Below are 14,767 nucleotides of genomic sequence, written 5' to 3' on the forward strand. Positions count from 1 at the left end.
TCCTCCTCTACTCCAGGAAGCACCTATCCCTGTCCCCGGGCCTAGGCTGGTAGTCTTTTTGCTCTCCTAATCCAGGAACCATCGGGGGCCTTCTCAAATTTCATCCGCCCCAAAGACTACTCATCATATGTATCGTAAGTGCTGGGGCCTCAAAATCCATCTCTCTGCTCAAATTGACCCTGACATCCTTGAACACTCTAGTGAGGAAACAACCGTAGGGGAGTACGTGGGTCATACTCTTACAGCATGAGATCACATGCATCATTATTGAATACCCCATGTGAATCCGTCTCCCTGTTAGAATGGAGTCCACGAGGAATACCTCAAGGTAGGAGACCTCATCTCGGTGTTCGCCTTGTAGTAGTAGGATGGAGTAGATCATGTGGTGTAGTACTCTGTTGCTCATGGTCAAGCTATGGGCCAATGCTTTGCCCATCCCCTGGGCGTCTACAAATTGGTACATGCTCTAAATGGTCACTCTAGGCTTGAAACCCGGCACAGTGGGCCAAACCTTAGACTCATACATCCTAATTCCAATTAGAGCAATATCTAAAATGTGGTAGATGCTCTCCGGGTCCAGCTGAATCTCAACTCCTCTAACAGTGGAAATAATCGGGCCACCAAGTCCATATGTCATCCTCGAATAGAACGCTCTCACCAATGTCAGAAAAATCGGCTCTAAAACAGTCACTATAGGTAGCCACCCCATCCGGCTGAAAAATCCTTTAAACTCGAAATGTTGGAGTTGGGATAAATTGATACTTTTCCCTGGAACTACTTTCCTCTGAGCAAACATTTGCTTGTACCTCTGATAATCCTCCACATTGCTCAATAGGGCAGTGTAAAACCTTGCCTTTCGGTGAGCCTTTGTCTGAGCAGGTTGAGACGGCTCAAATGGGCGCTTGCCCTATGCCCTAAAGGCAGTCAACTCTCTCCTAGGAGCCATGAGAAGAAGCAAAAAACTGAAGAAGGAATTGGTAGAGAGAGAAACAAGCACAACCAAGAGAGAAACGAGTACAACCAAAACCCTAGGTGCAAGAAAAAAGAGAAGAAGTTGACTATGATGTGTGGAAAGAAGAGAATGCACTCCAAAGCTGAAACCCTAGCCTTAAATTATCCTAAAGATCCAATCCAAAGCATTCAATCAGTCCAAATCTTGCTCAAACTAGTCTCTGGAAGCAGAAATGTGAAAAACCCTAAAGAAATGGAGGAGAACAATGGAGAAAACGAAGCGCGGGAGTCTCTTTAAATTCCTAGCCCCGACGAACATGGTCAACGAGTTTGACTTTTCACATTTTGTGCATTTTCTTGTTTTCTAATCCCCCCTCTGCCCTTTTCAGTTGAAATCTCCAATTTTTTATGCCCAATGCCAAGAGAATTTTTTTTTGGTCAAAATTTGACCATTTATCTAAGTATCTGTCTATATGATGCATATGACATGAAATTCATGCAATTAGAAGGTATGTTCATCAAGAATTCATTAAGTAATCATTAGATCATAAAGAAATCACCCCTAGTTGTGTTCTAATATCAACAAATTGTTCTTCACTTAGAGGTTTTGTAAATATATCGGCAAGTTGATCTTTTGTGCTTACAAATTCAAGTGTTACGTCACACTTTTGTACATGGTCTCTAAGAAAATGATGTCCAATCTCTATATGCTTAGTCCTAGAGTGTTCTACGAGATTTTTTGAAATATTTATGGCACTAGTATTGTCACACTTAATAGGAACATGCTCAAAAGATAAATCAAAATCACTAAGTGTTTGTTTCATCCAAATAATTTGTGCACAATATAAACCGATTGCTATGTATTCAGCTTCCGCCGTTGACAAAGCTACCAAATTTTGCTTCTTACTATGCCATGAAACAAGAGAGTGTCCTAGGAAATGACAAGTGCCACTAGTGATTTTTCTTTCAACCTTATAACTGGCAAAATCGGCATCCGAGAATCCAATTAATTCAAAGTTATCACTCTTAGGATACCATAAGCCTATGTCCATTGTCCCTTTCAAATATCTAAGAATTCATTTTACGACACTTAAGTGAGATTGTTTAGGGCAAGATTGAAATCTAGCACACAAGCATACCCTATACACAATGTCGGGTCTACTAGCAGTCAAATATAGCAAAGAACCTATCATGCCTCTATACATAGTTGAGTCAATGGATTTACCTTTCTCATCCTTATCAAGCTTGATGGATGAGCTCATTGGAGTCTTCATTATTTTGGTTTCTTCCATGTTGAACCTTTTGAGAAGATCTCTTATATACTTTGCTTGATTGATGAAGGTTCCTTCCTTTAGTTGCTTGATTTGAAGTCCAAGGAAGAAGTTGAGTTTTCCCATCATGCTCATTTCAAACTCACTATGCATGCACTTAGAAAATTCTTCACAAAGAGAAACATTAGTAGCACCAAAAATGATATCATCAACATATATTTGAACTAAGAGCATATCCTTTTCTTTGGTCTTTATGAAAAGAGTTGTGTCAATTTTTCCCATTTTAAAACCCTTTTTCAAAAGAAATTTACTCAATCTTTCATACCATGCTCTAGGTGCTTGTTTTAAACCATAAAGTGTCTTTTTAAGTTTAAAAACATGGTTAGGAAAGTTAAAACTTTGAAAAACAAGAGGTTGTTCAACATATACTTCTTCATTTATAAAGCCATTAAAAAAAAATCTTTAAAACATGCAAAGGCAAGCAGCATCCTAATGGCTTCCAACCTTGCTACGGGGGCAAAGGTTTCTTCATAATCTATCCCTTCTTCTTGATTAAAACCTTGGGCTACCAGTCTTGCTTTATTTCTAACAATTATGGCATTTTCATCTATCTTATTTCTAAATACCCATCTAGTTCCAATAACACTTTGATTTGAAGGTCTAAGTACTAATTCTCATACTTCACTTCTTTCAAATTGATTTAACTCTTCTTGCATAGCAATCATCCAATTTTCATCAACTAAAGCATCATTTATAATTTTAGGCTCAATTTGAGAGGTAAAAGCAAGATTATTGCAAATATTTCTAAGAAATGTTCTAGTTCTTACCCCACTAGATGGACTACCTATAATTTGATCTTGTGGGTGGTTGATAACAAACTTTCAATCTTTAGGAAGGTCTTTGCTTGATTCACCTTGCACTTGTTGAGGACAGGGTAGTGCCAATGGTGATTCTTCTTTCTTGTGATCCTCTCCAATTTCTTCTTGTTGCCTTCTATCTTCAATTTTCAATTTTCCCATGGAGGTCTCCAAACCTAAATCATCATCAAAACTCTCTCTTTCTTGGAGAGAATTGTTAGATTCATAAAAAAAAATAACATGGATGGACTCCTCTACAACCATGGTTCTTTTGTTAAAAACTCTAAAAGCTTTACTTGATGTTGAGTAACCAAAGAAAATTCCAACATCCGATTTTGCATCAAATTTTCCAAGATTGTCTTTGGTGTTTAATATAAAACATTTGCACCCAAAGACTTTGAAATAGCTAATGTTGGGTTTCTTGTTTTTCCAAAACTCATAGAGAGTTTTCTTAAGAATGGGCCTCAATAATATTCTATTTAAAACATAACAAGAAGTGTTAACTGCTTCGGCACAAAAATATTTTGGTAAATTGTTTTCATTTAGCATGGTTCTAGCCATTTCTTGAAGAGTTATATTTTTCCTTTCAAATACCCCATTTTGTTGAGGAGTTCTAGGAGCCGAAAAATTGTGGTTGATACCATGCTCATTGCAGTATTCCTCAAAATCAATATTTTCAAATTCTCTCCCATGATCACTTCTTATATAAGTAATTGTAAAACCTTTTTCATTTTGAACCTTATTGCAAAACTTTGAAAACTCATAAAAGGCTTCATTCTTTTGACATAAAAACAAGACCCATGTGTATCTAGAGAAGTCATCCACAATAACATATGCATAAGACTTTCCTCCAAGACTTGGTGTCCTAGAGAGACCAAATAAATCCATATGCAGCAGCTCAAGTGGCCTAGATGTGGAAATGAAGTTTTTGTTTTTGAAAGAGTTTTTGATTTGCTTTCCCACTTGAAAAGCTTCACAAACTTTGTCTTTTTGAAAATTAATTTTGGGAAGGCCTCTAACAACTTCATCTTTGTTGAGTTGGGAAATGAGGTCCATGTGAGCATGTCCCAACCTCCAATGCCACAACCAACTTTGATCATGCATGCTTGAAAAGCATCTATCATGGCCATCATATTTTGAAATATTTATAGCATAAACATTATCACATCTATGGCCCATGAAGATGGTTTTATCATTTTGAATGTCCTTGATGATGCAATGAGATGCTTCAAAAATCACTTTAAAACCTTTGTCACAAAGTTGACTAATGCTTAAAAGGTTATGTTTTAAACCATCCACTAATAAAACACTTTCAATAAGAGAGGATGTGCCATTACTAATGTTGCCTTGACCAATGATTCTTCCTTTTGCACTATCTCCAAAGGTAACATATCCTCCATTTCTCTTTGTAAGGAAAGAAAACTTAGATTCATCTCCAATCATGTGTCTTGAGCATCCACTATCCAAGAACCACTTATCCTTCTTTGAACTCTACAAAATAAAACTCAAGTTGATTGAGGTACCCATATCTTTTTGGGTCCTTGAGGGTTAGTGACCTTGGATTTTTCAATCCAAACCTTTTTAGCTTTTGCATTTGAATTCTTTTGAGAACCATTTCTTAAAGGACATGTACTACTAATATGCCCTCCTCTTCCACAAAAGTTGCAAGTAATGGAAGGACTTGTACTTGTAGATTCTTTTACAAAATAGTTTTTAAAATACTTTTGATTTTTTTGAAGATTTGAATCTTAGCTCTTGTTTGTCAAAAACACATTTTTGGCTAGCTAGAATCATTTCAAAAGATTTTTGTCCACAAGAAAATATTAAGAGAGAGGAGGTCAACCATTCATTTTTCTTTCTCAAAATCTCATTTTTCCTTTTCAAGATGAGTTTTAGAAATTTCAACAATTGAAAATTTTTCTTTCACTTCTTCAAGTTCTTTTTCAAGTTCTTGAATTTTCTTTTTAACAGAATTAATTTTCAAACTAAGTTTTTCAAAATCCTCATACAATTCTTCAAAAACATTATGCATATTTTCATTACTAAAGTTAGAGTTTACTTCATCAAGTTCATCTATTGCCATGAAGCATATGCTTGCCACTTTTTTTTCTCCTTTTCTTCTTCAGATGATTCTTCACTTTCACTCCAAGTGGCCTTCATTGCATTCTTCATTCTCCTCTTGGCTTCACTTTTGTAAAGAGGACAATCATATTTAATGTGTCTCGGTTTTTTGCATTTGAAACACACCAAATCTTTTTTCTCTTCTCATTTCTCCTTGTCACCATGAAATGAAGATTCCTTTTTAGAAAGATCTCTTCTAGAGGTGAACCTTCTTCCTCTAAACCTTTCACTCCTCATGTATTTGTTGAGCTTTCTTATGATGAGGGCTAAATCATCATCTTCTTCACTTGGTTTTTCTTCTTCAACATCTTCTTCTTCCTTAGTTGTAGCTTTGAGAGTTATGCTCTTTTTCTTTTTGTCTTCACCTTCTTGTAGCTTCTTTTCCAAATTGATCTCATATGTCATTAATGACCCTATGAGCTTCTCCATAGGTAGCTTGGTTAAGTCTTTTGCTTCTTGAATTGCGGTGACCTTTGTATGTCACTTTGATGGGAGTGACCTCAATATCTTCATCACCTTTTCGGATTCCTTGTAGGTCTTTCCCAATGCTTCAAAACCATTGACAATGTCGGTGAACCTAGTGATTATCTCAACAATAGTCTCACTTTCTTTCATAAAAAAACAATTCATAGCTATGAACAAGTAAATTATTTTTTGACTCTTTCACTTGATTTGTTCCTTCATGAGTTATTTCAAGCAATCTCCAAATTTCTTTAGCCAATTTGCACTGACATGTTCTATTATATTCATTTCTATCCATAGCATATTACAATGTGAAAATGGCCTTAGCATTTAATTGAAATTTCTTATATCAAGCTCATTCCATTCTTGCTTGGGTTTTGGAACCATGACTCCATCAACTAGTTTTGTAGGAAAAGTTGGGCCATCTTCAATGACGTTCCATACATCTAAATCGGTTGATTGTAAATACCAAGTCATTTTAGTTTTCCAATAGGGATAGTTGGTTCCCGTAAAAATGGAGCTCTATGTTTTGCAAAAATTTCAGTGTGAGATGAGCTTGATGGAATACCCATTTCCTCTTAGACGATTAAGTCTTAAACAAGAGGCCTTGCTCTGATACCAATTGAGAAAATAAGGGTTAAACTTAAATGATAAAAACACCTAAAAAGGGGGAGAATTGGGTTTTTCAAAATCTTTTTCAACACAACAAATTCCAGCACAATAGAAGCAAAAATTAAAGAAATAGAGTTAGAGAAATCAAACTCGGATTTTATAATGGTTTGACACTTCCTTGCCTACGTCCACTCTCTTTAATCTCCTAATCGAGTGAGGGTTCCACTAACTTGAAGCTTCAACCAAGCTTCTAATCTTCTTTACACTTGGATTCCGGTTCTAATAGGCTCTTACACAATCCCTTCAAGATTCAACTCACTTGAAGGCTCTAATACTCAATTTACAAGAATGATCTTCTCTCAACCTAGCTCAATAATGGCTCAAATACAAATCAAAGCTAGGATGACTCACAAGGGTGCATTAAAAGATATGTAAGTGAAGATTTAATGCACGAAGAAAGAAATGAGAGCTTTTAAGGCAAGAACAAGTGGGTATACAATTGGTTGCAAGTGTTCTCTATATCATAAATGAAGTGGAGCTATAAATTTATAGGTTTCTAACCTCGGGAGCCAAGAAAAACAAAAAGTAGCCTCAACCGGTTGATTTGGGGGTCGATCAGTTCATTAGCCGTTAGAGCATTTAATACTTTAGCAGGTTATCGTTGCTTCAACCGAACCTCGATCAGACCGGGAAGGAGAAAGTTATTGGATGAAAGAGAGTGTTTTTAAACTCCTCGACTGGATCTCGACCGTACAAGGGCAATCGGTCAACTGGTTCCTTGGCCGATTGAGCCAGTTGGCTAGTGCCTCGACTGATTCAATCTTTTGGCCCCAAAAACCTATATTTTTCAGTTCCTTTATTTTTTAACACTTATGCAAGGTTTTTAGGTAAATTAATATGCCAATTTTGAAACGTTTTGCCTAAGGTACATTTGACCAAACTCGGGTTTTAATGAAATTGTAACTTTAAAGAATAAACCGAGCTTTCAAAAATGCATGAAATGAAATGTAAAACCTAAGTGCACCCATGCATTCATATTACATTTGTTTCCTATGATTAAAAGTCTTCCAAATGTCTCAATCTTGTATCCATTAGCTCCTTTGATGAATTTCCAAATTAATACCTAGATTCTTTACAATTCAAACCAATTAGTAACTTAACCATGGTTTGTTATCATCAAAACCTAATTAGGAGAACCCTTGGGCTAACACTTCCCAAACCTTTCTTGAATATATTTGAGCCTTGGAAGAGTGTTTTGAGGCACCATTGTTCTAAAACTTGCATATAATTAGTGCACCATTCAATCCTAGTTTTCTTGTATCATTTGAGCTTGAATTTTTTGTACTAGGATTTTGTGAGATCAATTATTTGTATATCTTTGAGAGTAAGATTCTCAAGTGTGGGATATCACTTGAGATCGAGGTTGTTCAAGAGTAGGGTATCTCTTGAGGATTGTAAAGGGTGCTTGGAGCCAAAAGTCCAAAAGGGTGAATTGGAACCATAATCCAATTGTATTGCTTGAAGGCTTGGTTTGGAAGCCTTGAACTAATGGAACCTCAAGCTTGGGATTGAAACTAGAGAAGAGTGGATGTAGGTCGGGTTGCGTCGAACCACTATAAAATCTTGTGTTTTCATTCTCTCTTCTCTACTCTTTTACTTTATATGCAATTGTCTTTATATTGTTTTATTATATACTTGCATATATTTGTCTCTTACATTCACATAGTTTAAATTTGCAAAAAGAGACCATCACCCTATTCACCCCCCCTCTAGGGTGATTACCATAAGTTGGATTAGCCTAATTTTTCTAACAATTTTAGTTCCCTAAAAGTTTAGAAAATAGTGTAAAAAATCCTATTTAAATATGATTAATATTTTTTTTTATTTCTTAGAATTTTAAGAAGAAATATTGTCAAACAAATCCTATTTAATCATAATTACTAATTTGAAAAGTAACAGGATTGTTTATTAAATAATAAATTTAATAATATATAATTATTTTAATTATGATTAATTTATTTAATATAAAATCATTATTTATTTATTTTTATATTATATATCAAATTACAACCGTATTACAAAACATTTTATATCTAAAAAACTCTTACAACAAATTTTATTCTCTATTATATTAAACAATTATTAATATAATATAATAAATACAAATTTATTATTGATTTATTTATTATCAAGAATATGAATTTATTTTTAACTTATTATTACTAGAATAAACTCTTTTCTTTTTTTCAAATTCTTACTTTATAATGTTTCTAGAGAAAAAAAATCTCAAATAATAATAATAATAATATAATAATAAAACAATGTAAATATTGATGAGTACACATGAAGAAAGGATTTACCAATGTTTTGCATCTCTTTCTAAATCACACTTAGAAAGCACTTCCTTATTAATAAAACAAACTCCAACTTCACACAAGTGAATTGAACCTAAGTGTTCTCCCCAACATTTTATATGCTAGCTTTCACTGTTCTACTCTATACCATGCCACTTCTTCAATTGTAAAAAGAAGTCATAAAGCTTCTGACGATCAGGAAGAGAAGTGGACACACTCTCCTTTTCCATGCACCTTTTAGCCCATGTAATCAACTTTGGGCACTCAGCTTCTATACTGAAGTTAGCAGCGATCTCAAATACATAAAGCCAACTAAAATATGGCATAAGATTCACATCCACAAAACCAAAATTTTCACCACCAAAATATGGCTTATCTCCTAGCTCTCCTTCCAATAGCTTAAGGCATTCAATGTACTCCTTCTTGTTTGCCTCCTGCTCTTCTCCTTTGGTTCTCCATAACCTTTTCCCAAGAAGGTGTAGCTGCATTTCATATATAGTCTCATGGAGGTTAATTATTTTATCATAAACAAACACTATGATTTTATAAAAGATGAATGGATTCCAAGTACGTCCTGATTGTTAATTCTTCCCATTTTGATATAAAAAAACATTTTCTAGGGAATGGGTAATGCTATACATCAATAGTGGGTTTTAGAGCCTATTTGACAATGATTTTAGAAAGAAAAAAAAATATTTCTAATTTTTTTTTATAAAAAAAATAGATATTTGACAAATTTTACGAAACACTTTTAAAATTTTGAAAAGTCACTTATAATATTGTAGAATCATTTGTAATATGGTTTTTGGAGAAACACTTGGAAGATAATTTTTTTAAAACACGTTTAGATAAAATACTTTTACTAAAAATACTTTGAGAAAAACACTATCAAACATACTCTTAGTAACATTGTAAATTAATACCCTGAGTTTGCTTTCTTTCCTTAATGATAAAAAATTGACCACTTAATTTGAATCTTGCAATCAGGTAAAAAACAAATTGGATGATAGGAATCCGGGGCATTGTTTGTTTAGACTCTTTTCTCTTTTCATTTGTAAATTAGTACCTTGGGTTTGCTTTCTTTCCTTAATGATAACAAATTGACCACTCAATTTGAATCTTGCAATCAGGTAAAAAAACAAATTGGATGATAGGAATCCTAGGTATTGTTTGTTTAGACTCTTTTCTCTTTTCATTTGTAAATTAGTACCCTGAGTTTGCTTTCTTTCCTTAATGATAAAAAATTGACCACTCAATTTGAATCTTGCAATTAGGTAAAAAACAAATTGGATGATAGGAATCCTAGGCATTGTTTGTTTAGACTATTCTCTCTTTTCATTTTTCAATGAAAAGAGAAATCAAGGCTAAAAACATGTTTAGATGATAGAAAAATTGAAAATACGAATTCGATATTTTCAATTTTTTTTAAGAAAAGTGAAAACTTCTAAAATGTTTAAAACAAAAAATGGAATAAATTAAAAAAAAAATATCTTTTAGGACCCATGATATAAAAGGAATGCAAATATTATAAATATGAAAGAAAAATTAAAATAAATAAAAAGTATCTCATATATATTTGAAATTAAGTATTATCTTAAAAGTATGATATAAATATTTTATTTGTTTATTAGCCTATACACTATTATAATTAAAAATATATATATGTGTGTGAAACAATTTATAAAAAAAAAAATCTCTTATGTAATTTTTCATAATTATTTTAAAACACGTACATGCATATTTATTCATTATTCATTCTACATGTAAAAATGAATCAAATTTAAGGATCATGAAAAACCATAAATTTACATTTGAACATTTTTGTTATGTCTAATCCTTGATCCTTAATTTGAAAGTATTGAGGAAAGTAAAAATAGGTAAAAATTGATTTTTGTTATGTTAGAACGGTTTCACGTGTGATGCACGTGGATGGTGCATGTGAATTATGGGTTCCAATACTTCACCATATGCAAATGTCTCCATAGCTAACAAAATTTTAGAGTTAAAAAAAAAAAAAAACCATTATTTTGCAAAAATATCATTTAATGGTCATTTTTTTTTCACCATCTTTTCATAACTTAGCTCACTACAGCACAAAAAGTAAATAAGGTAAAAAGAAGAAAAATGAAGTAATGGCATGAAAGCAACAAGATCTAATATCTTAAAGGAATTATCCAATTGAACAAGTTTGATCATCAAACTTAGTATTAGTGCTCAAACAAGAGAAAATATTCATATCATAATCATATGTTCATGAATAATTTATTTAGTTGCTAAGAAACAAATATATGTGTATATATATATATATATATATATTAAAAAAAAAAGAAAAGAATAAACAGTATGAAAATTAATTTCACTAAATTCGAATAAAAAATAAATCAATAAGGGTAGAGTAAATGCATGGAAAATATATGCAAAAACATAGTTATTCTATGAGAAAAATCTGCCAAACATAGTGATGATAACAACTTAAAGTTACCTGAACTCTTTTTCTTAGTTTCTATAATCTTAAATCTCCTATTAAAAACGCTATTTGTTCTTGCACTTCTCTATCTCTGACCTTCACTAACCATATTTTGACTTCTAATATAAGCATTTTTTAAGTATAATTTCAAAAGGAAAATTCTCTATCTATACTCTATATTATATATAAAATGCATGTGTCTATAATTTTTTTTTTTTTTTTTGGTTTAAAAGAATCCTATTAAGAAAATTGCTTCCTTTTATATACAACAAACACTTGAAACATTGTTTAAAATCTTTAAATCCTCCTATCTTTACTATATCTATCTATCTATCTATATATATATATATATATATATATTATAAATTTTATTTTCTTTGAAATTTACCATCCATAAAAAATTTAAGGAAAAATGAAATTATTATAAAAATTTATTTTTCTCAAACTTCCATCTGTTTTTTTTTTTTTTTTTTTTCATTTTTTAAAGGATTTTTCCTTGCCTTTTCCTAGTGACATTAACACAAGAAAATATTTTTTTTTTTTTGACTACCAATAAAAAGTATGGGTTAAAAAAGAATTAGAACCTATCCTTATAATTTTTATAATTTTTTTCTCTATTTCATACTAGAGGTGTTAGGCAAAAAAAATGTGGACATATGAGATAAAAATTCCAAAGCAAAAGAAAATGCTAGGAATCAAAGTCTTTGTTAAATACCCCATTTAGATGCTAAAAAAATAAAGTTCAAAAATTCAAATTTTCGAATCTAAAAAACTCTTTCCTAGATGCAAAAAAGTGAGTAAAGCAATTTAAAAGCATTGACATCAAAGACATCGATTTTCACTTAAGCAAAATGTCTAGATAACAAAACAAAAGATATTGAACAAGCAAGCCAAAGATATTGCTTCACTCATTGTGGACTGAAAACCTTACTAAGCAAGAGACTAAAAATGTCATTTTCTTTCTTTTATTTATTTTTCTTTAGTAACCAAAATAGAGGGCACAAGCAAATTTTGAATTAGAAAAGCTTTCTTAAGAAGATAAATAAGTAATAAAGCAAACCCAAACCAAAAACCTCATATTAAGATGGTTATTTTTTCTCCTCCTCTTGGCAATCATTAAAAAGACGGGATTTAGAATTACAAAAGAAGAAAGTTAATGGATAAATAAATTAATAAGGAAAATCAGAAACAAACCCAAGAAGTGCAATCTTTAAGGATGTGAGGGTTTCTCGAGTGATATTTTCTACTATCAATCAACCAAGAAACCAAATCTATTTTAGCCTAATAAATAATAGATTATAATAAGCAATTGACATCTCTCTCTTACTTTTCATCCATATTATTATTAACCAAAATAAGGGGCACAAGGAAAGGGATAAGGGAAAAAAAGAACTTGTTTTCACTATTTAGACTTGGTTGTCATTCTCTGTGTTAAGTCTACTAGCATTGTTTCTACTTTGGATATTATCTTGCATGTAGAAGGGAGAGTTAAGATTGTCCACAGGAAGAATGGTGAGGCATCTAAAGGGCAATGTATAATTTGGAATGATCGTGGGATATGAAAGAGATGATGTAAAATATATAGAATTGTTTCTAATGGGTTGTTTCTTTAATATATTAAGCAATTTTATTTAGAAGGGAATTAAATTTTTTATAGAGGTTTATGAAGAAGGGTTTCACTTTGGGTCTCCCATGTATGTATGAAAGAGAATTAATTTTTTTATAGGTTTTTCTGAAGAAAAATTAGGAAAACCAACAGAAATTGAAAAGACATGTTTGGGTAGAAAAGTTTTAGCAGGAGGTCGTACTTTTAGACTTGTAATAAATAATAAATAATAGACAATAAATATTAGATTATAGATAATAGACTTGAATAACATAGGAAAGGGTAAAAAACAATTAAAAAAAAGGAGAGAGAGAGAGAGAGAGAGAGGGGTGGGGTTAGAAGTGTGTTAACAACTGGACTAGAACTACCTATCCAACCATTAAACAATTTCCATTTAAATTTTTAATATTTTCACCTCAAAATTTTGAACTTTCGACCTCAAATCATTGAATGAATTGAAACACCATTAAGCTACATCCAATTTGTTGCTTTATATAACAAATGCAAGAATTTTACTATTTGCTAAAAAAAAAAATATTAAATAAAAATAATATAATATTTTTAAAAATGATAAAATTAGTTAAAATTAAATAAATTTTTTTATTTTTAATATATTTATATTTAAATATTATACATATTTCATTCAAAATACATTTATATGTATGCATAAGATAAAAAAGAAATATTATTAATTTTTAATTTATTTATATATTTTTTAAAAATATGTATAATTATTTTTATTTTAATAATTTATAAGAATATATTTATGATGTCATATGTCGGTTCAACTACATAAACTGATAATTCTTCTAATTCAATTACTAATCCAATTCTGAAAATATTGGTTAGAAGTTTAGTCTGTACAATTTTTCTCTAAAAAATAATTGAAAAATTTGAAGAAAATACTGTCCTTAATAATTTAACTTTTTTTCCTTTTTATTCATATGCAATCAAGTAAATACTCATTGCTTTCCTTTTTCTTTTCTCTCTTTTTTTTTTTCCCTTCTTTCTCTCAAATTTTCATAAAACAAAACGTACCTCTTTTTTATCTTATTGTCCTTGGTAACATTTTCCATCCTTTCCAATTTTCTCCCCCTCACTTCTTTTCCCATACCTACTGTGGTCCAACCCCCAACAAAAGAGCATTGGAGCAGTTGAACAATTATTATGGGGCACCTTAAACTTACTCATAAGGAGATTATGGGCAGAAGAATGCCCCTTTCTGCTGCATTTCTATCGAACTTATCTAGTTTGATAAAATTTTCAGATTCCGTTACACAGAAAAATCTCACAGTTATTATCAGATTATGTGAAAAAAAAATTTAAAAAATCATGATTTGTCTGTATAGTAAAATTATAACAACATATCTGACCACAATCAAAATGTGAGGCAATCAGCATAGACATACCTTCTTGTCTATGTAGTCAGCCCAGAACCTGGCTTGAGCTCTATGGTATGGATCCGAGGGCAATAATGGAGATTTATCCTTCCAAACCTCATCAATATACTGAACTATTATCTGAGACTCACAAATGGGTTTACCATTATGGATCAGCACTGGGATTTTCTTATGAATTGGGTTCATCTCTAGAAGTAGAGGGCCCTTGTTGAACAAGTCCTCATCTCTGTATTCATATTTGAGACCCTTCTCTGCTAGTGCAATTCTGACCTTCATACCAAACATGCTCGGCCAGAAGTCCAGCAAAATAATCTCGTCTGCCATTGTTACTACTCCGATCAGAATCAACTGAAAAAGGGAAGGAGAATTCTTAATATTTATATAGAGAAAACCTAAGGCTGCGTTTGGTTTGAGAGACATTTTCTATTTTTATTTTCTAAAATAGCTTTGGTCTCCACTTTTTGTTTTGTTTTAAACGTTGTTTTACAAACTGGAATTTGTAAAACCTTGTTCGATTTTTATTTTTTTTGTTTTCATTAGCAAATATATATATATATATATATATAATTAAAATTTTATATGATAAACTTAGAGACTGTTTGGCAATAATTTTAAGAAAACGTTTTTAACTTTTTTAATACTTAAATGATGAATGATAAAAATTTT

The 14,767-nt window shown here is 31.6% G+C and overlaps 1 protein-coding gene across 1 annotated transcript; it reads right to left on the reverse strand.

Annotated features, from left to right (window-relative positions):
* Window positions 1-8,765: 8,765 nt before the first annotated feature.
* On the reverse strand, window positions 8,766-14,425 carry LOC100247406 (probable glutathione S-transferase). Its single transcript, XM_010646509.1, has 2 exons — window positions 14,111-14,425; window positions 8,766-9,110 (listed from the first exon to the last, which is right to left on the reverse strand). The coding sequence occupies exons 1-2, from the start codon at window positions 14,423-14,425 to the stop codon at window positions 8,766-8,768; spliced, it is 660 nt and encodes a 219-aa protein (XP_010644811.1).
* Window positions 14,426-14,767: the final 342 nt, after the last annotated feature.

The sequence above is a fragment of the Vitis vinifera genome, chromosome 19 (assembly GCF_030704535.1).
Source record: "Vitis vinifera cultivar Pinot Noir 40024 chromosome 19, ASM3070453v1".
Classification (NCBI taxonomy): Eukaryota; Viridiplantae; Streptophyta; class Magnoliopsida; order Vitales; family Vitaceae; genus Vitis; species Vitis vinifera.